The sequence below is a fragment of the Lissotriton helveticus genome, chromosome 5_1, assembly GCF_964261635.1.
Source record: "Lissotriton helveticus chromosome 5_1, aLisHel1.1, whole genome shotgun sequence".
Lineage (NCBI taxonomy): Eukaryota > Metazoa > Chordata > Amphibia > Caudata > Salamandridae > Lissotriton > Lissotriton helveticus.
In genome coordinates, this window is record NC_136065.1 from 302,420,248 (window position 1) to 302,443,845 (window position 23,598).

The following is a 23,598-nucleotide window of genomic DNA, read 5'->3' on the forward strand; positions in this document are numbered from 1 at the left end:
AGCACAGTTAAAGTGTAACTGGAAAGACTTTCTTTTTGTGAAAAATTGCCCGAGACCCTATTTAGGGATCGTCGCAATGTCAGTGTGAGCTGTGTCCTCTGGAACAGTAAGATCAGAATGGTATAGCTTTAAAAGAAGTAGCTGTTACTGGATAGGTATGTAAAACAAAAAAGAAAATTTTTCTTGCAAAGGTGTTCAGAGCTCTCACTATCAGGTGGAGCTATTCAGTGTTCATAAATTCCATAGGTATACTTTAATAGAGAAATAAGGATCCAAGCCCATGCAAACAGAGGCACTACACATTTACAGTCAAAGCCAACACTTCAGGAGGCCCCCATTCTGCCCAAGGTTAATTCTTAGATGTGAGGTAAAGGACACTACAGGCCCCTCAACATATTTATTGGAAGAGGGGCATCATAATCCGTTACGTCAGTAACTTATCGAAGGGAAACACAGCACTAAACTCATGCAAACACAGATTAGTACAAAAACATTCCAACATCCAGTAAAAGGTTGCTCAAACACACATTATGATGAGGCTGAAGCAAATACCTTTGGTCCCTGTGTTCAGATCCCATTCAAAATATACAAATATATTATAAAAATGCACAACAAAAACGTTTGAAAATAAGTCTACTGTCAGATGCTGCACAAACATGCATATACATCATTAAAGCCTATGCACGTAAGCATACAATCCTACAGTCATACCATGTGCAAGGGCATACACAAGTAGTGCAAATAAACACCCATCTTCTTAAACTAACACACACACACACACACACACACACACACACACACAGACAGACAGACAGACAGACAGACACACACACGCACAGATGGAGCTTACGGATCTTAAAAACAAATCCTAGCCCCTTGAGCCCTTGACCTTGTTGTTGTACCTTCAGATACTGAATGTCTTTGGAGCAGCTCAGCTCTGGGAGTCCAGCTGCCTTCATGAGGGTGAAGAGGTGCAAGAAGAGCTGTCCATGCCGACGAAGGATGCTGTATGCCTTCTCGCAGTAATCGCGGAACCTGCGAGAGAAGAACAGAGAAATAAAGGAAGCTACCTAGGACAAAACGCACTTTAAGATACAACAAAAGTAGGCAATTTACAACTCCTACATGCACCAGTCCCCTCTGGATCTGCTCAACAGAAACTGTTCCTCAGAGTGGTTACAGGCCATATCCTCAGTTGTACCATGGAGTGCTGTTTCACACAAGAACATCAAAGTCTCTCAAAAGGAAGAAATAAAGAAAAAACAAACCATAGCCACTAAGTCTGGCATTATATTTTCACTGAAAAATCTTGGTGTGTTGAGCCTATACATGTTTTATGTTTTCACCTTGTTCTCTAAGGTGGTTATTTGAGGAGTTAATGCATGTATCAATGTGGGAATGGGAGCACAAGACTACAGCTGTGGTGGCAAGAAACTAATAATTAGAAAAGGACAACGCTTTTCCGAGATAGTCACAGCGATAAAGTGAAAGAGCAAGGACAAAGCTCGAAAAACAATCTTTACAGTTGCAGCAAAAAAGGAATATGCTACGTGCATGGTTATTGAGCTACTTAGATGCACCCCATCTATGTTGAGCTATCATAATACTTACAAATGCTTTCTTGAAAACGAGCAATCTAATGTGTTTATTTGTGAATGATGTCTTAAATTGTATACATTGTTCTTTCAAAATCGGCCATTGCATACTCTTGGAGACAATTAGATATCAAGGAGTGAACTAGAGCTCACCAGAAAAATCACTGGTCATTAGAAAATGCTTGTCTCATATATATTGTTTTTAACAGAATTCATCTAAATCATGGAGCTAAAGCTATTTTTACCTGGATCCAAAAAAGTGAAAGTTATTATTCTATCTTAGCGCTTGCTTACAGCTGGTATGCACTGGTCCTCAACAAGTGTTGTGCTTCAATAAACAGGTTTAATGTTTCCTAAATCAAGGTGAGGCAACGGTATGCCTTCCTAGAAGGCAAGTGTTTTATTGCATTAAAAGGGTTACAGAAGGCAGGCACGTAAATGCAATTTTAACTGTGGACAAAACCTCAGTAACACCATTTTAGAGGAAAGGCTTCATCTTCTGCAAAATGTAAATATTTTCTAATGGAATTTGAAAACATTACGGGGGACCATGGTTCCTGATTTCCAACTCTCAAAGGTGACCGGCACAGCCCAGAAACAATGCACCTGTCACTAGTGTGTGCTCTGGATGGGGTAGGGAGAACGATCTGCCACAAATAAGGTTGGTGTTCAACAGCCACCACGGAATGCCCTGGATGCCTCTTCTAAGAAACATGTTGTCAGAGGCAACCCAAATACTGCACCCACAGGAGGCGGATGCTCCACTGCATAGCCTGCATATACTAGTGAGTATGATCGACGTGCAGGATGTAAGAGGGCAAGAAACCTCAGAACTGTTCCTGAGAGAACCCAGGAGTGAGAGCAAAAACATCTGATCGTAACCTGAATACCTAGACTCATTGCTGATGTGGAAATTCCTTGAATGCCACTATGTCCAGGATGGCACCTATGGAAAAAATTATCTGAGTGGGTTGCCTCATTGAAAAATCAAGAGAGGACACCAGGGTGACCGTTTTCTCCAGCTGGTTCACGACTGACCGCAGTGCGCCTGCTTTCAACAGCCAGTTGTAGATATATGGGAATACGCTTATCCCAATGGGCTGCAACCACTGCAAACACCTTTGAAAACACACAGTGGCCTGAGATGAGGCAGAAGGTAGGGTGGTAAATGTTAAGTGTTCTGTCCCCACCATGACCCGAAAATAAGCTTTCCGTTGGACTGTAGGATAGGACATGAAATTATGCATCCTGCAAGCCAAAGGACACCCTCCAGTTTCCTGGATCCAGTGCGGAAGAATGGAATGGAATGGAAGAGCATTTATAGAGCGCATGGCTACCCGGAGGCCTCCCAGTGCTGAGTCACCGACACAGGGGGCCATAGGGACTAGGGAAAGAGCAAGGTCTTTAGTTGCTTCCGGAAAGCCATGTGGTCCGGAATTACGCGGAGGTGGAGAGGCAAGGAATTCCAGAGTTTGGAGGCATTATATGAGAAAAGTCTGCCACCACTCCTGGATCTCTTGATCTTAGGGATCTCTGCCAGATGTAGATCATCTGATCGAAGGTTCCGACTGGCTTTGTAAGGACGAATCATAGTGGAGATCATAAGAGGGCTGAGTCCTTACCATGCTTTGTATACCAGGCACAGAGCCTTACCCCTGATCCGCTCCTGAACCGGGAGTCAGTGGAGGGTGCGAAGGGCCGGTTTGTCCAACAGCCTGTTGGAGGTTCCTGTCAGCAGTCTTGCTGCGCTGTTTAGAACAGTTTGAAGTTTTAGTGATTGGACTAGTACTTTCTTCGCCGCCGGTGGAAAGAGGGGCAGGACCTTTCGTGCCGTAGCAAAGAGCTGCTGTTTTCCTGGCTTGGGTCCTGAGACTGAGATCCTGGTCCAGCCATACCGAGAGGCTCTTAATTTCTGATTTTGGGGCGAGGGGCTGGACCCATGCTAGAGGGCCACATCAGACTGGGATTAAAACTGATAGTTACCCAAAATCATATTCTCTATTTTTCCTCCATTGAGTTTGAGCTGGGAGTCGTCCATCCAGTTTGAGATGTGGTTTAGACAAGAGTAGAGGGTATGAATTTCCTGTTCGGGTTGATTGAGCCCGACCACCAGCTGAGTATCATCAGCGTAGGTGACTATACGAATACCATGTGGCTCTATTCTGGCTGCTAGCGAGGACATGTAAACATTAAAAAGGGTTGGGCTGAGCGAAGAGCCCTGAGGCACCCCGCAACGGAGATGTGTAGGTTTGGAGACAGTATTTTTATCAAAAACCTGATAGGTTCTTCCCTCTAAGAAAGAGGATAGCCATCGGAGTGCCATGCCATCCACTCCTATGTTCCTGAGTCGCCGGATCAGAATCGAGTGATTCACCGTATAGAATGCAGCGCTCAGGTCAAAGAGTAGAATGGTTGCCGAACCTCCTGAGTCCAGGATTTTCCAGCTCTCCTCTACCACTGCCAGTAGAGCCTTTTCGGTACTTTGGCGTGGTTGGAAACCGGTTTGGGAGGGATGGAGGAGGTTATGGCTTTCAAAAAATCCGGAGAGTTGAATTAATGTGTTTCTCGTTTACCTTGCTTATGGCCGGGAGAAGGGATATAGGGCGATAGTTGCCCAGATCTGCCGGGTCCAGATTGGGCTTTTTTAGTACAGCTTTGACCCTCGCCTTTTTCCACTTAGGGGAAACGAATCCGGTGGTGAGAGAAGAGTTGATCACGTTTATCAGGATGGGGGCTATAATTGGCATGACCTGTTTCAAGGTGTTCAGGGGTGCAGGGTCGGTGGGGGAGCCGCTCTTTACTGTGGTCCACAGGGAGGTAATGGATTCTTGAGTCATAGGTGGAAAGTTCTCTAGGATGTGAGCCTGGGGCGTAGGCAACATCTTGTATTGGTTCTACCAAAAGAAATGGAAGGTCATTTAAAGCCCGCTCCTTTGAGACCTGCATGGGGTTAAAATGTTTGCGTTGATGCTGGTCCCTTTGAGATTTCATGTTTAACTCAGGGCCTGCATGTGCCACCTAGCGTTGCAGATGAGGTGACTGCCCGAGGCCAAGAAGCATCAGAGCCATCCTCACTGGGAGCCAGGACCAATCCCGAAATATCTAGATCATTACCTGAATGTCTTGGTCTTGCTGCTGTGTAGGAAAAGCCTTTAATATCACTACATCCAGGATCAACTCAATGAATGGAAGCATCTGTTAGGGAAACAGATGTGACTTTTGCTTGTTTATGGTGAAATCCAACAATATTAGGAATTCCACCACCGTCAGGAGATGGTCTATGACTGACTGTGACAATTCGAGAATTTTGAATTTCTGTCTTTCCGTAGGAAGGCATTAAGGGGTGGAAGGTCCAGAAGGAGCTTCTGGTCCCAGTCCTTTTTTGGGACAAGGAAGCATATTAAATATTAAACCTAGAATTTCTTGGAGTCCGCTCAATGGTAAGACATGCCCCTCTAGCATAAGAAGAGACAGAAGAGCCACCAAAATGTATTCTGATATGGGAGGAATGTGGAGTGGAGAGAAAACAAAAGGCAGGGTTCAGCCATTAAGGACAATCTGTAACGCCCATCTGTCGGATACTGATGGATGGCCAACGTTAGGGAGGAAATACTGAATCATGCCTCCCACAGGGAACAAACTAAAGGGGTTTGGTGGTTGTTGTAGCAGAGGTAGAATAGTTGAAGGACCAATGCTATGTCTACCAGTGCCACATGCATACCTCTGAAGGGACTGACCTGTCTGCTGCATCGCAGACTGGGAAGGTTGCAGCTGCCGATAAGATAACACCCTGGAGGCAGCAGCTCCTCCTCTTTCCTCCTCCTTCCTTCTTCACTGGGCTTCTGCACCAACAGACCAATCAACAACATTGGGCAGCAGGGAACGGCGTGGATCATGTGGCTGAAGTGGGCACTTGTACCGGTGTCGGCACAGGCCTGGTAACGGGACCCATGTGGTAGATGGTGTCTGGAGAGAATTTAGAGGCCGTGACCAGACTGGAGGCCATTGCTCCTCTATGGCACCCATGAGGACAACAAAGGGAGCCAAAAGGACTCTAAAGGTTTGCAATACCGCCTACTTATTTGTGCTTGCGTTCCGACCTTGGCTTACCAGGAGATTTTGAGTAGAAAGTGGATAGGCTATGGAACGGCCTTGTGATCTAGACCATGTTTGGGCCTGCAACCTAGAATTGGACAGGACCTATTTGAAGACTGTGACTTCTTAGGCCTGTCGACGTACAGTTTTACTTCCTGGTCTCTAATCGTCCTCGGTAACCAACATTTGCTTGTGGTAGTACCAGCAGGGCTTAAAGCCTGTCATTTTTGGTGGGTGCATTTTTCCCCAGGACAATATTTTGGCAGGATTTCAATAGCCTCTAGTCAGAAGATCAATAGAGTTGGAAGTGGAGTTCTGGGTCTGCACGGGAAGGCACATAAAGAAAGAATGGATGTCAGTGTGCATGTGCGGCTTTTAAATTCAGCCCTGCTGGATCACTTCTAGGGTGGTGTGGGCCATATGCGGCACTGCACAATGCCACCTGTCAAAGCGCAGGAGCACTGCTGCTGAAATTCTCTATAACCAGTCTGGCGGCTGGGGAAGATATAGAAGTGAGGAATCTGCAGTTAGATAAGAGTATCCATCGGCAAAAACAAATTCTGCTTCCTATCGGCCATCCATGACCATGGAAGGGAAAATCAAAGTGCTTTGATGCAGTCATAGCAGGTGAGGAGAACTGCTGTCATTATTTGTGGCCACAAAATCTGATAACAACATAGGGCTGTACTAGCCTTCGTGCAGTTTTGCCTGGGCAACTCTGGCCATAGGGGGACCCCAAGAATGCTCTTAAAACTTTCGGTATTGCTGGTCGAATTGACAGACTAAGGACAGCAAACCTATAGAGTGGGATGTAGCATGACTGTCTTTGAAGTGATCCAACAGAAACTTAGCTATTTCCCCCAAAAAGCATGAATCCATCAAATGGCACTTCCAGAAGCAAAGCTTTCACGTTCCCAGAAGAATATTATGGTGTGCATCTGAGTAGGTTGCCTAATCACCATACTGGTGCCCATGAAGCGAATGACAGTCTTCTGAGTTAAGATTACCCCCAACACATATTTATCCACATCCCGTTTGCCTTCAATTGTTTGAGTAAAAGCATGTCTGAAAGATCCTGATGGCTATTACCAATCGGTATTTGTAGAGCAGCCCAACAAACAGACACTGCTTAGGACCTCAAAACTAAGCTGGCAGAGAAGATTATTTTTCTGGATGCATCAATGTACTTTGATTCCCTGCCTAGGGGTGTAGAAGAAACGTGTTGGGGTTAACTTTATAGGTGGAAGCCGGAACCACTGAGATCTCAGGAGTTGGGTGCCCAGTCAGAAAGGTCAGATCCACAGGGTTACCCAGCCATATGGCGACTTACTGGGGAGTTAAGCACAGATTAGACCAAGTAGCCAACAATATCAGCGCTTCATTAAAGGGAAGCAAAGGATCTAAAGGCTGAAAGAGCTGTCAATAGATTTGCCATAGCCTCTATCGTTAATAGCTGAAAATCCAGCAGATGTGCAACCCTGCGGGCTGCTTCCACAAAAAAGGAACCCCCCTCTGTGGAACTCTGTTTCAGGGGAAGGTTCCAGGCAATTAGCATTCTGTTAATCCAAATATAGGTCAGCATCAGTGTAATGAGGGGGGCAGTAAATTATCCTCCTCATCAAGTGGGGCATTTGTGAGGTTCTCAACAGACCTTGAATCTGATCCAAACAAGCCATCCATCCATCCTACGATAATACTGGTGTTGAGGGAGAGGCTGGTAATCTACCATAAATGTATACTGTATATTGGTTACTTTGTAGCGGACCATGGACCTGGAGTGCTCCAATGCCAGCTTAGGATCAGAAACAGACATTTGGGTCGCGTCCAGGATACGAGTCACTGCAGTCAACGCTCAAGGTTGGGGCTGGAGTGGGTGGGACCGGGGAAGCCTTCGACACATAAGTGAAGGGACCGGCTGGCACCGGTGGGCCTGTTGGTACCATGGCAGGGCCTGCCAGTAGAAGTCCAACTGGAAGGCACTTTACAAGGAGCAAGCAACATCTGATAAAGTTGTAGAATAGCCTCTCCGAAGGTCAGGACCTGCTGTGGGGTCGGTTACAGCCCAGGAGCACTTGGGGAGAGATGTGAACTACTTTGGAGAATGGCTCCGAGTCTGAAGAGGTGTTGGGTGCAGAATCGGTTATTTCAAATGCTGACTACGTAGCTTCATCCCGTCACTCTAACTAAAGCAGCAGTGATGGGATGAAAGAAAGGCAAGGCCTGCTTGGACTTCCTGCATTTACAGCTAGACTTGTCTTGCAGCTTCTTCTTCGACTTACTTGAGCACGGTGATTAGAAGTGCGAGACCATTGAAACCTGTGGCATTTCTTGAGCTTGATGACATTTAGTTTTTCTCTCCCACTCACTGATCTTCTTTTGTAAGCATCAGGGAACATCTGTTGTCAGATTTTAGGACATGCTTAGACCCTAGACCTCAAAGCCAGATGTCATGCGGCACTTGTGGTCTTTGAAGGAGACATTTCCCTACCACACTGACTTGAAAAAGATTTTGGAGTTGGTGAAACACCAAATACAATTTGAGAGTGGAACTCTAGATCCATGTTAAACAGCACAGAAAAAACAAGCAACTGACGTTAGAGCGCAGGTGCTGCACTTATATATGTCTGGATCCATTCTAATGCCTGGGGAAATTGAAAGTGTGAAGAATCTGTGGGAAGAGCATCCATCAGAATGTAGCAGAGATCCTTTTCACCCAAGAAATATTGGGAACATATGGCTGGTTACCAATGCCTAAAAGCAACTTGCCTCTTTTCCCATCTCATCTTCCCAATAGTGTTGTTTTTTTTATTTTTTTTATTCTTTTTATTATTTCCATTGCAATCAAGGCACATAACAGTCCAATGATACACACATACATTGCTATCTGTCGGCAAGACGTCTTGTAACATACGCATAACGATATTCATATCAACACAGTAAATGACGTTATTCCTGATAGTAATTTCAGGTCCCTTTCCCCTCGTCTTCATCAGTACCGTCTTCCGCCCGCTCCCTCGGTGGCTCACAGATGTACCCCCTAAATTTATTCCATGCCCCCCAAATTTTGTTCCATTTTTGAGGACAAGCACGAATAACAAACACAGTTTTCTCTGCCACCATGGCAGTGTCCATATCTTTACACCATGCGGCTAGTGTTGGTGATTCTGCAGACCTCCACTTTTGCGCGATGTTACGTTTTGCAACCATTATCCCTAACATGGCCCAATCTTATGCTGGGCGGGTAAGACTGAGGTATAATTATCAAGGACCCCCTGAATGCATAGAATTTGTGTTTCCTAGGTCAGGGATAGCTAACAATTGACAAAAAACAACCTAGGCAAACATAATTAAAAATACATATTAAAAGGAAACTATTAAATGGATGGAGATATCTCTGTGAAAGAATACGATTATCTTAATTATAGCCAAGGCAAGATGGCATGTATATACGGACTACCGAAGATACATAAGAGTCAAAATGATCCTCCATATCGTCCGATAGTTTCCACTATCGGTACGATAACAGAACCTTTATCCAAATATGTGGACAACTATTTACGTCCATATATTCCAAAAATTGATTCATATGTACGTGAAACAGGCCATATGATTGTTAAAACTGAGGGTTTGGCATTCAATTCCAACCAAGATCTGTTGGTAACTATGGATGTAGAATCCTTATATAGTAACATTCCACTCGCAGAAGCAATGAAAACTACTGCTTGGTTTATTGAACAATATAGCATTCCTTGTCCAACAACCTTTGTACTTGCTTGTCTATAAATTGTTCTCACGGAGAATATCTTTGAATTTGGACTCCATGTTTATCGACAAATTAAAGGAGTAAGCATGGGGGCATCGGTAGCCCCATCAGTTGCCAATATATTTATGGCTGCATTTGAAAAGAAATATACCCAAAATGAAGTTGCCCCCTTTTTTGAGTCAATCTCCCATTGGTCCAGGTATATCGATGATATATTCTTTATCTGGACTGATGGGAGAGAAACCCTGGAGGAATTCATTTCTTGGATAAATGCAGCGGACCCTAATCTACGTTTTACCACCCAAATAAGTGCTGAAAAGGTGGAATTCCTTGATATTGTGATAATGGATAATCAAGGGGAATTAAAAGTTGACCTTCATGTAAAGCCAACATCCAGAAACACCCTCTTGCATTATAAAAGTTTTCATCCTAGGACTCAAAAGGATAGTATTCCGTTCTCACAATTTTTGCGCGTTAGACATAACTGTACTGATCTTGTCGATTTTGATAAGCAAGCACTAGTGATGAGATCTAAATTTATTGAAAGGGGCTATCCTCACCGGCTGGTGAGGCATTCATATAAAAGAGCCCGATACTACGACCGAGACTGCTTGCTGAGGGCCAAAACATCTAAAACAAATGAACAGATCGTCTGCATTACCAAGCATTCTACTGTAAATGCCAAAATAAAGCAAATTATCAACTCTAATTGGCACATTCTCAACAGTAATTGTTCGGTGGAGCAGAAATTAATTAAGCCACTTTTTGCACACAGGCGAAATAAGACTATTAAAGAACGTGTTGTGCATTCTTCAATTTAAGACATCAAAGACTGAACAGAATTTAATGCAGAGATCTATCCTGACTCAAAACCCGATTAAAGGAACGTTTCCGTGTTCTTCATGTACCTCATGTAGAAACATCCTTACAGGTGAGGAATTCTCTTATAACGGACATAAAACTAAAGCAAAAGAGATGTGGAATTGTAGATCCTCGAATGTAATTTATTTCATACAGTGTTCCTGTCTCCTAGGATATGTAGGAGAGACCTCCAGGATGATTCAAACTAGTCTTACTGAACATCGCTCTGCTATTAAAACAAAAAAGACCACTGCCCCCATGGTGAAACATTTCATAGAAAAAAATCATTGCCCAACAGATATGAAATGGCGAATATTAGAGAAGATTCAAACACCAGATTCCAGGGGCGAAGCAATAATAAGAAAGAAAAGGGAGGTATTCTGGATTTTTGTCTTTGACTCCTTTCGGAATGGCCTCAATAGTGAAATCCCTTGGTAGAACGCGATCTGTTAATTGCGATGAATTATTCACATTAGAACATTCAAAAGCGACAGCATATTATTTAGAATTGAAGAAGCTGTAATGATCATTTGGATTACACTTTATGGCTTATATAAACTAATGATCTACATTTCCTTCACTTCTAGATTACAATTGCATTTATATTTTTACTGATTTATATAAATCACTAGAAAGTGATTTTACTATATATCGTTGCCTCTGTATCACAGTAGGTAGTTCAGCATTTTGGCTTCATCTTTCTGGGTCCATCTGTTAAATTGATTTGAGAGATGATACATATAATTTTTATTTTTTTGTTCAAATATAACAAAATAATTCATTTATTTATTTAAATTGTAATTTCAATACACAAAACAAATTTTTTAAAAAGAATTTTGAGCCCCGTTTTTTACGATGTAAAATGGTGGCCTTTTTAACATTTCGCACGAATGGTCTATAGTCTGTTTTCTTGCTCTATTTTCAGACACATTCGAGCAATGAGAGCTTCTCTCACCGCAGTGGTGAAAAATGGGACGGAATAGTCCTTCCTTTGTTTTCAGTCAACGTGGCTGAAGTCGGTGGTATTCTAGCAGTATCGGTATGTCTGGATATAAGATGGATTAGTCAGTTTTTTATTTTTTGACTAATAGTGTCAATCTAATTTACTACTCAGATGACGACACCAAATATGTCTCTATAGAAAAAAGAATAGTCCGCTCTTGATTTTTAGCCACCAGTGTAGAATTCTGTCGCATCTTAGATGACGACACTGTGTACACAGCTGAAACGCATAAATCTTAACGAACGGCTTTATAAAAACGCGACTTCTCTGATGCATCTTGATCTTCAGATGTATTTAGCAGAACCCCGCCTCTCGCCGCCGAACCGTTAGAGTACTTCAAAATATCATTAGGAGGTAAGAGCTATATACCTTTGTTAGAACTCGTTAAACTCGTCACGCCATCTGATTGAAATCGACCCATGCGCTGATTTCAAATGCTAGTAAGAATTAATATCATATTTCCTCATCACTATTTACTAGGAACTCAAAAGGAAGGAATTTCCCCATATCAGGAGGATCTCCGACACAAAGAGTATATTTACAGCTGCCCAGGTAGGCTGATGTCTTGACTCTTTTTGAATTACTTTAACCATCACGACATCTGCCAAGGGGGATAATAATCTATAACGCATTTTATTTTCCGTTTTTAATCAGCTAATCATCAACCTACGGGTAACACAGACGGCGAGAAGGCCAGGCTTATTTCATCTTTGTATTGGGTAAGGGCCTTTTAGAATCATTTGCTATAAAAGAAAGCGACTCACTGTTTCATGGTAACTCTGATACGATAACTTACCCCTTTTCCTTTTTAATTTTATAGACCCTGGTCTATTTTTAAATAGAAATAACGGATATACATGTAACCCGGTGTTAATATCGGACACCATACTACACCTAGGTAACTATTTGTTTAAAAATTTCCTTTGTCTCCTAGCATTAAGCTTCGGGTATGTAAAGAGTGTTATATCACTACTAGAACATATGGAAAATAAAGTTTTCATTTTGCATATTCATCATGTCATGATATATGACCTCGGGATACAAATGAAGATACTTAGTTATATATCCGCTATATCTTACAAAGGGTAATACGGAATAGAGGTTACCTTTTACATGAAATAGATGTGAATGGCTATTGCTAATAATGATTGGCCATCATTCATATAGAAAACTTAACCATTTATATGTTTTCCATAGTTTTAAGATTTGATGCTGTCCACAAATTGAATACCTTCTAACCAAAAGATAATTAAGAAGAGAAATAATTTGAGCCATCCATGCTAATTATATCATCTGTGTCTGTAAGTATATGGATATAAGCTTTTTTCGTCCATCCTTGATCAGAATTTCTTTTCTTGAAAAAGAAGTGAATTCCACTTTTCTCTCCATCATTATGTAGGAAGACACGATAAAATTGAAATGATACATTGTAGTTAGTTCACTACTGGATCTATCCCCACTCATCTGCCTAGAAGCGCTGTTTTCTTCCCTCGCCCCCGCCCCTCTCCGGTTCGGGATGTACAAGGAATTGAAATAAAATGTTGAGATTGTTTTATTATTGGAACTGTTTTTGAAGACAAGAGGTCGTTTTTAAGCTACCAGTTGTGATATATATGTTTTTCTTAAAAAGCGGTATCAGTTTTGTAATAATTGAATGTATTTGCTCTCATTGTTGTATTTTTTTGCAAATTTATTTGTAGAATGCACGTGGCTCCTCCAGAAGAAGGCGCTGGTCGCCGAAACGCGCGCCGAGAATTATTGTGCCACTTTTATACATGAATTATTTTTATGAATAGTCAATAATTTGTGTGTTGTATTTAGTTTTTTATGCATAGTGATTAATTGATTTATTTTTGATTTTGTTATGTATATAAATTTTATGTTTCTCTATATGTCTTTTTAATACAAATGTGAATAAATATCAAAAACTGAACCCACTGGTAGCCCCCTCTCTGTTAATAGTTTCCTTTTAATATGTATTTTTAATTATGTTTGCCTAGGTTGTTTTTTGTCAATTGCTGGGCGGGTAAGGTCATTCGGTTCTCAAACATTCAGTAAACATCTTTTGGGTTCAGGCAGTAATGATACCTCCTCTGTCTGCGATATTGTCCTCATCACCTTTATCCAGTACTCCATGATTTTGGGGCATTGCCACACCGTATGGTAAAACTTACCCTTCTCCCCACACCGCCTCAGGCAATATGGGTGTGACGCTGAACCTATCCTGTGGAGGGTGAGCCTAGTGTAGTAGGATCAATGTAATATTTTGAGTTGCACCAGCCTTAGTCTTGAGGGTATACCCACCTCCATTGGGGAAGCTAGTGCCTCCTGCAAGTCAGTGTCGTCAAGTTCTCCTACATCACCGGACCACTTTTCGTTGAGCGCTACCGTGGGATCTGGTAAGTTATCAACTAGTTTTTTGTAGGTGAGAGAGGTAGCCCGTTTAGACATGCATCCTGTTAGCAGTCTATCTTCTAGGGACGAGGCTTCTGGGACCTCAGTGGCCGGCGCCAGGACTGCCAGCTGTGCATGTTTTATCTGCATACATCGGAAGATTTCGGAAGGTGCCATTTCATATTGTTGTGTAAGACGTTCAAATGTGATTACCTCCCCTTTGCTCCACATGTCGCCCACTGTGGATATGCCAATTGCGTCCCATTGTGCGAATCCCTTAAAATTTCTCAGTCTTCCCAGTCGCTGCGCATCCCAAAGAGGGGCAAGCTGGGTTATGACCCCTCGCCAGCCTAATCTAGCAGTCGCTGAATGCCATATGCTGACTGTATGTTTTGTGGGTCCTATTAATGATGGGGCCTGCTTTTTGCTATGCAGGGCTACCATCACTCCGTCTGCTCCCAGCCCTGCCCTGTCCGCCTTGAATGCGGGGTCCATCTGTGGGGTATGTATCCATTGGTTAATGATTTTCAACTGAGCTGCCTAATAGTATAGTTGAATATTTGGGAGCGCTAACCCTCCTTTGTACCACCCTCTGACTAACTTGGCGTGCGCTATTCGTGCTGGTTTATTACCCCACAGCAGATTGTTTACCTGGGTCGCTATAGTCTTGAAGTATTTTGGTGGCACTAGGAATGGTGTATTTTCCAGTGCGTACAATAATCGAGGGAGCGCCATCATTTTAAAAAGTGCCACTTTTCACAGCAGTGTCAGGGGCAATAATTCCCAATGGACCGTATCTCTTTTAAGACGCTCCAGGGGGGCATGAGGTTTCTCTTAATGGAGGTATCTGGGTTTGTCGTGATATATATGCCTAAATATTTAAATGTATCTTCTGTGATCTGCAGTGGGCAGTCAGCTGGGAGTTGAGGTGGTGGGCCATGTAATACAAACAGGATCGATTTTGACCAATTTATGGTATAACCAGACGCCCGACCAAAGAGTTAACATATATTCAGAAGCACCAATATGGAGCGTTTAGGGGCGGCCATGTTTAGTAACACGTCATCCGCATAAAGCGAGATGCGGTCCTCCCACCTGTCTGCCCATCTAATTCCTCATATCATCGGTTCCAACCTAATCCAGGCTGCAAGTGGCTCCAGTACTAAGGCAAAAAGGAGTGAGGACAGAGGACAGCCCTGTCGCGTGCCACGCGTCAGTGGAAAGTCTTTGGAAATATGGCCGTTGGCCGTGACATGTGCCATCGGTTTAGTGTACAATAGCCGTATCCATGCACAGAATTTAGGGCCAAAGCTCAAGTGATGAAGTACAGTGAATAAAAAGGGCCATTCAACCACAGTGAACGCCATTTGGGCATCTAGCGAGAGTACCACAGCTGGTTCCTGAAGATATGGAATACGGGCCATCACACCGTGCAAGCGTCTCAGATTCAAAGCTGTGTTTCTACCTGGCATAAAACCGGACGGGTCCGGGTGTATCAGGGTCGTAAGGTGCGGCGTCAGTCTGATTGCCAGGAGTTTTGCAAGTATCTTGGCCTCTGCATTAATTAAAGAAATCTGGCGATACGAGGTACATTCCTCACTGGGCTTTTCCAGGTTTTGGTATCGCCACTATAGTGGCCAATCGTTGATCTAGAGGGAGTTCGCCCGCCCGCAGATTGTCACAAAACATATTCAGCAGGTGTGGGGCAATAATCCCAGCCATCTTTTAATAGGGTTCAATAGGTATACCATTAGGTCCTACCGCCTTTCCTGATTGCAGTGAGCCTATCGCCATTTGCAGCTCGTCAACTGTGAAATCGGCCTCAAGCTCAACGGCCGCTTCCGGTGCAAGTTTGGGCATTGCTATGTCTTTTATGAAAGTCAGTGCCTCTTCCATAGACATGGTGGAGACTGATGTGTAAACCTGCTGAAAATGCCATGCCAGTGCTTGTACTATTGTCTGCGGGTCAGTTGTCATAAGATCTCCTTCCGTCCGAAGCAACGGAATCCATTTTCTCCCTTGTTCCTTCTTATCAAGCCATGCCAAAAGTTTTCCGGCCTGGTCCCCAACCTCATATCTTATGCTGCGTGACCGTGAGTCGCAACCTAGTCACCTCTCTAAGATGTTCCCTATATTGTCGTTGCTTAAGACGCAAATATTGGGATGCAGTCGGTGTAGGGTTATTGGTGTGTTGGGCATCAGCATTATGCAATTCTAACTCTATAGTGTGCAGTTCCTGCTGTTTTTCCCGCTTATGGCCCACAATGGAGGCTATGGCCTGTCCCCTGAGAACTGTCTTGTACGCCTCCCACAGGGTAGCTGGGGAACGGACCGACAGGGTATTTTCTTGAAAGTAGTGTTGCGTCACAGTGGTGAGAGTTTTCCTGATCTTGGGGACCCGCAGGTAACCTGGGTATATGGGATAGATACGCTGCCGTGACCTGAGGCGATGTGTATATGTTAGCAGCACTGGAGAGTGATCTGATATACCCCTAAGTCTGATCTCCATGCTTTCAACATTTCTCAAACTATCTGCTGACGCAAGGAAGTTGTCTATTCTGGACAGGCTATTGTGAACCCCAGAGTGGAAAGTGAATTGCTGCGCCGCGGGGTGATGGCACCTCCATATGTCAGTGAGTTCAAGTGCTTCTAGAAATCCTTCTAGAAATCCCTCAAGGCGGGATACGCCAGTCGTATGTAGTCTCGCAAGGTAGCAGTCTAGGGTCCCATCCATAGTAGCATTAAAGTCCCCCCGATCAACGGTTCTAAGAGATGGGAGCATCACAGCGTGGAGGGCAGGGGGTATGTAGACTGACACTATATTGAGGGATCGCCCCTCCCACTGACCAATGATGGCCGCAAAGCGGCCACATCCGTCTATCTTTGTACTATGTATTATTAATGATGACTGTTTCTTGACTAAAATACCCACTCCCCTCAAACCAGAAGAGAACTCCGAATGCACTGCCATTTTGAAACCCCACTTGTCTAATGCCTTGCAGGTGACCCCATAAGGTGCGTCTCCTGTAGTAGGACTACCGTCGGGAAGCCCCGTTTTAAACTTTGTAACACTAAGCCTCTGTTTATTTTGTCCCCCAGGCCACGTACGTTCCACATAATCAGGGACAGGGGGGCTACTATGGCCATGGAAGACATCCCCGAGTCAGGGTCTGATGAGTCCTGAGTTGTCATAGCTGTACCGATGCGTAGATCGCGTTACGGAGTTATACTCGCAATGTACGAGTCGGTCATTGTCTAAGAATGCTATATACATATGTGCCTTTCTAAAAACTGTAAAGAGATCAGATCAAAACCACAGTAACAATCGCAGGCCCTCCACCCAGCCTCCCTGCTAGACGTAATCAAAACAGCCCGCCACCCCAACTTTGCAGAGCGCATAACACCCAATCCCAAGAACAGTACTTGCGTATAGGGGGTGAGAAGTCCACGGAAGGCGTAGTCCATCCCCACCCCAAGGACAATCTGTCAACCAAGTTCAACTGTATCTCATTTAGAAAGTCAGCTTCTGTGACCGTTGGTGTAGCTCCAGGCAGGACAAAACTTTAGAAACGTGGTATTATAAATAGGATTATGGCATCTCTTAGTAGAATCACACTGGGTGTTTTGGGTTTGAAACAATAGTACAAAACGGTGCTAAAGGGTGTAGAGAACCACAAAAACTCTACAACTTTCGAGCCTCAACTCTGTACATAGTATACTTAAGTCCCCAGCCCACGTCAAATTATAAACTGGTTTCCCTATTGTGAAAAAAAGGCACTAAATTATATGCAATAAAATTCTTTAAACAATTTCGTCTGGTTCTCTTTTCGTTTTATTCCCGTGTTCTTGTGTATCAGTTGAAACAGCCACAGCCAACACGTGTTTCGACGCTTTTGGGGGTGTAGTCCCACGACTTCCTCAAGGCTAGGTGTTTCAAGTCCGTTACTTTTGAAATGTGGTGATAATTCCGACCCACATTGAGGTTCCGATGTATGAGGCATGTCCACGATATTTAAACAGATGTACAGTCTCCTTTCCAACTTTGATTCTAGGTTCCCAGTATTTCATATCTTCATTCCGTAAGAAACACTCCGCTCCCACTTTCTACTGTGTTCGGTGATCAGCACTAGATCTTTCAGATTCACTAGTGAAATAGAATAAATAATCGGAAGCAGGCTCACCTTACAGAAAGGGGTTGAGTAAGACTGCTTGCCCGCTGATTAATCCATTTCTGCACAGCATGCCATATGCTGTGTAGAAACCCACCAGCAGAACAGGCTGCTGATGAGAACTTTTTCAGTGGAGTAAGCCATAGCTCTTCTTTGCAGAGTTCGATTAATCTTTTTGTGACAAAAGGTGATTTGTGCATCGTGTGAGACGTTGCTTAAAGAGTCGACAGCCTCGCCCAGTATGTTCAAAAGCCACAAAGGTCTGATTTGCCCTTTTAATATTTATAGCCATCACTAGATAAAACTTAAGCTACCCGCCAACATCCACTGAATGCAAAGAGCTTTATGTTAGAGTTTGGAAAGTAGCGACAAATCACTGGCTTGTTAAGGTAGAAATCTTGTGGAGCTTTGAGCATACTCATTGGATTTGGTTTAAGGACTACTAGGTCTTTTGAGAGTTGGAGAAATAGATTTTTTGGTTGTCAAGTAATACTGTTTTCCAGGAAGGCAATGTCAAGTATGCTTTGCATATTGGTTCCAAAGGAAGGGCCAGGAGCCAGTTCAAGGCGGGTTTGTCCAAACGCAAAGGTGGACATCCTATTTGTGGAAAAGGCTCGGAAAAGTTAATTCACAAATTGCTTGATAAGAATGATTGTTCTTGCTAAAGGCATCTGTATATCCGGACAGTTGTCAAAAGCACCTTCACTGAGACACGTTACAGGCAGGAACCAGGACCTGAGATTGAGTGATTGCAAATTGTGATGGGGAATCTGTTCCTTCTGTCTAGACAAAAGCTCAGGGTGTACTTTGAGACTGAACAGTGGAGCAGTCAATAATGGTGGTAGTTTGGTGAACCAATACTATCATGCCTGATGGCGTATAAAAACTAAGCAGATGTTCTACTGACAAGCTGATTTTGTTGAATATCCCCCCAATTCAGCAGATGTTGGGCTTTCTTCGACAGCATGTGTGCTTGCATTCCACACTGCTTGACAGTGTAATGCATCAATGTTGTTTTGCCTGTTGGAATAATTTCTGAAGTGTTGAGCAGGTGTGGATGTCGAAACCTGAAGAAACAAGTGCAGATAGTTTAGGAACAGCAAGAGATTTCTATGATGGTTGAGGTGGTTGATTGACAGTAGAAGGCTGCCAATGAGGTGGAACTGAAGCAGTCAGTCTTGTGCAAATAGTCTCCATTATTAATGGAAAGGACTTGAGAAAGTCGAGAGGGACTGCATTTTCTATGGCGGCCGTTGCACGGCTCCAGTAGCAGCCCCTGACCTCTGGTCTTGCGTGCAGCTTCCCCTCTCCTGTCGCTTAACTTCTTGCGACTGGGACCGCGATCAGCAACATCGATCCAGTTCCTACCACCGCAAGTTCGCTCCTGCTGCCCAGAGGTCCGCCAGGTTGGAATTCCAACTCCTTCCTGCTGGGCACATAATTTCTGTGTTGTGCTGAGTGAAGGTCGTTTATTTAGCTGTTGTGATTTCTGTTGGGTATTTCACCATTGTTTTACTTGGTCTGGGCGCTTGTTATTGTTATTGTTAGTGCTACTCTAGGTGACTAGAACCTCTGGTTGCCCCACCCGTTTTCCCACTGTCTCTCTCCCGCCTCACCGCTGTTTCTGCTTCCTGCCCTCCTGCCTCCCTAACAGCCCCTCCCACCTCCCACCTCCCAGGTTTACTTAAGGAGGCAGCTGCACCTCACGACGGCTACAAGATGATACGCCGAGACCGCACCAACAAACAAGGAGGGAGCATCACCATAATCTTTAAGGAAATCATATAATGCACCGCCACCAAAGATGACCCAATGCCTCCTTTGGAAAACCTCTGCTTCCGACTACAAACCGATGCTAGGACCACAATAAGAGGCACCCTCGCCAACAGACCCCGGGAACCCAACCACCCTCCTGCGAAGCCATCTCCAACCTCATCGCTCCCTTGCCATCGATTCCCTCCACTATGTCCTGTTCAGCGACCTCAATTTCACGTCGACGACCCCAACAATGTCACCTCTACAGCCCTTCTGGAGAACCTCAACAACATCAGCCTCACCCAACTGGTAACCAAACCCCTGCACAAAGCCGGACACACACTCTACGTCATCTTCACCTCCAGCAACAGAATCGAATTCAGGCACGTCACAGAACTCGCCTGGACTGACCATGCCATGGTTCACTTTTCTATCTCGACACTGGGGCAAGGTAACCAAAACTCTATGGACACAAGCCCTCAGCACCATACAACCCAAAACTTCAGCAGACTTACCAGGCAGGCCAGAAATTCTCCACAAAGATCAACAAATGCACTGACAGAGTCGCCCCGCTGAGGCCAGCGTAAACCAACAAAATCTTGAAACATGACGGCTGGTAAACCCCGAACCATCAAGCGCAACTTCTACCGACTGGAGAAGCGCCGGCGCACTACCAAGGATTCTTGGATAGAGCTGCTCACAAAGCAGCCCTTAACAACTGTCACCTGCGCATTGAAGTAGCTAAGAGAGCAGCCATCACCACCCGCATCAACTCTGCAGCCAAACACACGAAGGAACTCTTCAAAATTGTCAAGGAATACTCCAACCCAACAGTCACAGAAAACACCATCCAACCCTCCCAAGAACTCTGCCACACCCACTCCGACTACTTCCACAGCAAGACTGCCACCATCTACAACAACTTTGACACCCAACCCCCCTCTCTCAGGCTGAAATACTCAACCAACCAGCGAACACCAACGAAACAATAACCAGCTGGTCTTCGCTGACCTTCCCATACCACCACAACAATCAAGTTGTTCTTCCCCTCCGGGGAGCCCAACAACCCCTGCCCCCACCATCTCTTCAACCTCGAAGTCAAGCTAATCAGTTTGGAACTCACCAGCATCCTCAATACCACCATCTCCACAGCAACCTTCCCAGACGCCTGGAAACATGCAAAGGTCGACCTCCTAAAGAAGCTTTCTGCCGACTCCAGCGATCCCAAAAATCACTGACTGATCTTCCTGCTCCCCTACCTAGCCAAAGTACTCTAGAAAGCCATCAACCAACACTCACAGAATACCAGGAACAAAACCACCTACTCGATGCCTCACAATTAGGATTCTGTGACAACCACAGCACTGAGAAGGCACTGATCACAGCCACAGACGACATCAGAACTCTCCTCAACTGCGGAGAGAGGTTGGCCCTGATCTTCCTTGACCTCCCTGCTGCATTTAGCACGGTCTCCCACCACACCCTCATCAACAGACTCCACAACATCAGCATACAGCAGAATGCCGTCAAGTGGATCACTTTTTCGTTTCAGGATGCCCGAGGAGCATCTGACGGTCTACCTTCACCTCCACACTAAAGAACATCATTTGCAGCGTACCTCAAGGATCATTCCTCAGCCCCACCCTGTTCAAAATCTACATGACCCGCCTCTCACAGACGTCATAAGATCCCACGGACTCAACATATTCTCATATGCCAACGACACTCAACTAATCCTCTTGATCACAGAGGATCCGTCCAATGCCAAAACCAACTTCTGCAACGCCATGACCAACGTAGCGAAATGGATGAGAGACAGCTGCCTCAACCTCAACTCCGACAAAACAGAAGTACTGATCTTCGGAAGGACCACCTCCATATGTGACCACAGCTGGTGGCCCGCAAAACTCGGACCAACACCCACAGACCACGCACGAAACCTCTGCATCATCCTCGACAGCCAGCTTACCATGAAACGACAAGCCAACGTAGTCGCCTCCTCCTGCTTTCACACCCTTGCATGCTCCGCAGACTCTTCAGAAGGAACCCCATCAACATTAGAAAGATAGTCACGCAGGCCCTCATCACCAGCCGCCTCAACTATGGCAACGCTCTCTACAACTGAATCTCCACCCAGCTCCTCAAAAGACTTCGGACCATACAAACCACCGCAGTCAGACTCATCCTGGACCTCCGCAAATTGACTCAGATCACCTCAGAAACTTCCAATGGTTCCCTGTCCAGAAGAGATATCAGTTTAGGATCCTCACACGTATGGATACAGAGCTCTCCACAACCAAGGACAATCTTACATCAACCATCAATTGAACTTCCACCTGCCCGCAAAACACCTGCGCTCTGCCTACATTGCCCTCACACACACACTAATATCAGTTGCAGCAGAGGTCACTCTTTTTCGTTCATTGCAGCCAAGACCTGGAGTAACCTGCCCCTCCACCTCCGAACAACACCCTCCCTGGCAGACTTCAGAAAGGAACTCAAGACCTGCCTTTTCGAAAAAGACACAGCACCCTCAGTGCCCAGATTCCTTTAGGGGTGATAAAGCTGTGCTATACAAATGCCTGATCATATTCAGAGACGTATTGAACTTTTAATTGCTTAAAATTATACACCTTCTGGTATGATTTTCCTTCAGAAACAATTTCACATCTATTGTCTATCTCTTCTGTCTATACAAAAGGGTGGGTGGACCGTGACACATTCAGAGAGGAGGAGTGGTTAGCAAAGCTCAGTGGTACATGCCAGGGGGTGGGGAGGAGATTGCTGAAAAATTAAATATCCCAGCCATGATTGGTGCTGCAGATGCTACTATAGGGAGCCAGAAAGCATTCATGAATGATGAGAAGACCAGGATTGAGAAGGCCATCGACAATGAGGAGGTGACAGTTGATGATGAGGGACAGTCGATGAAGAGGTGCGAGGAAGTCAACATTGATGACAGAGGTGAAGATGACTTGAACTTTGTCAACCATAAAGCTATTGTCGAAGACAGTTTCAGCAGGACATATGATCCGATATTCACCCTGGCTATTTTGCATGTCATTTCTGTGGGTGCAAGGCCAAAAGTATGGCTGGAGCGTGATAAGCATCAAGAGAAGCAATCTGCTTTTTCGAAGCAGAGATCAATCTAGGAGGAACTCTTTGAAGAGGACCACAGTAACCTCCAAGTGCTTTCTTTTCAGCACTTTTTTTGAAGAGTTCCTGAATGGGTACTACTTGTAGAATTGTTTCTTTGAAGGGGGAATCTCCTGAAGTGGGGGTATTTCTCTTGTGCTTTTACACATAAAGCTGTGAGCTTGTCTCCATCATGTACAGTTTTTCATGGGACAGATTTAAAGATGCCATATTTGAATGCCTTAAGTTTTAGGTCAAGGCATTAAATGGACTTCAGGTGGGGGTCATTGTCTTTTGGATTAAACAGGTCTTCACTAAACAAGCAATAAAGAAAGATTTCTGAGAAGTTAGCATCCTGTCTGAAATTCACATAGCCCTGTAGACAAATCACCCAGTCACAACATCATCACCGGCAGAAGGAGGGACATCCTAAGTATGGTTAGCAATGGTGTCAACACGATGAAGGAATCTCCATCAACGATGCTCTCTTCATGGTCATTGACGAGGCTTCCCCTATAGGTGTAAATGGCAATGCCATCAACAACAATGACTAGTTCACTAGTGAGGACGGGAATTAAGGCAGGATATTACAGGAATTCAATGTTCAAGCGGGTTTTTGTGCAGATTGGTGTTCTTCCCTCCTGGAGTGTTTTACAGAGAAAAGTCCAGTTATTTACTGCGAGGAGGTGGATGCAGGAGCTTTAGACATTAAGTGCAGCTCTGGACACCCTACATGTTTCCTTTGTGGAAGTGGTCAGTGGAGCACCTTCCACTAAGTCAACCTCAGATGAAGGGGCATCCTCCTTAGATGGAGGTTATTTTGGCTTT

The 23,598-nt window shown here is 44.5% G+C and overlaps 1 protein-coding gene across 2 annotated transcripts in view; it reads right to left on the minus strand.

The window, feature by feature from the left end:
- PIK3CD (phosphatidylinositol-4,5-bisphosphate 3-kinase catalytic subunit delta) overlaps window positions 1-23,598 on the minus strand; it is a 628,820-nt gene that overhangs the window by 57,469 nt on the left and 547,753 nt on the right. For both annotated transcript variants that reach the window (XM_078642291.1, XM_078642292.1), the window contains exon 23: window positions 903-1,035. In XM_078642291.1, the coding sequence (XP_078498417.1) occupies window positions 903-1,035 (133 nt within the window). The remainder of the gene's footprint in view (window positions 1-902; window positions 1,036-23,598) is intronic.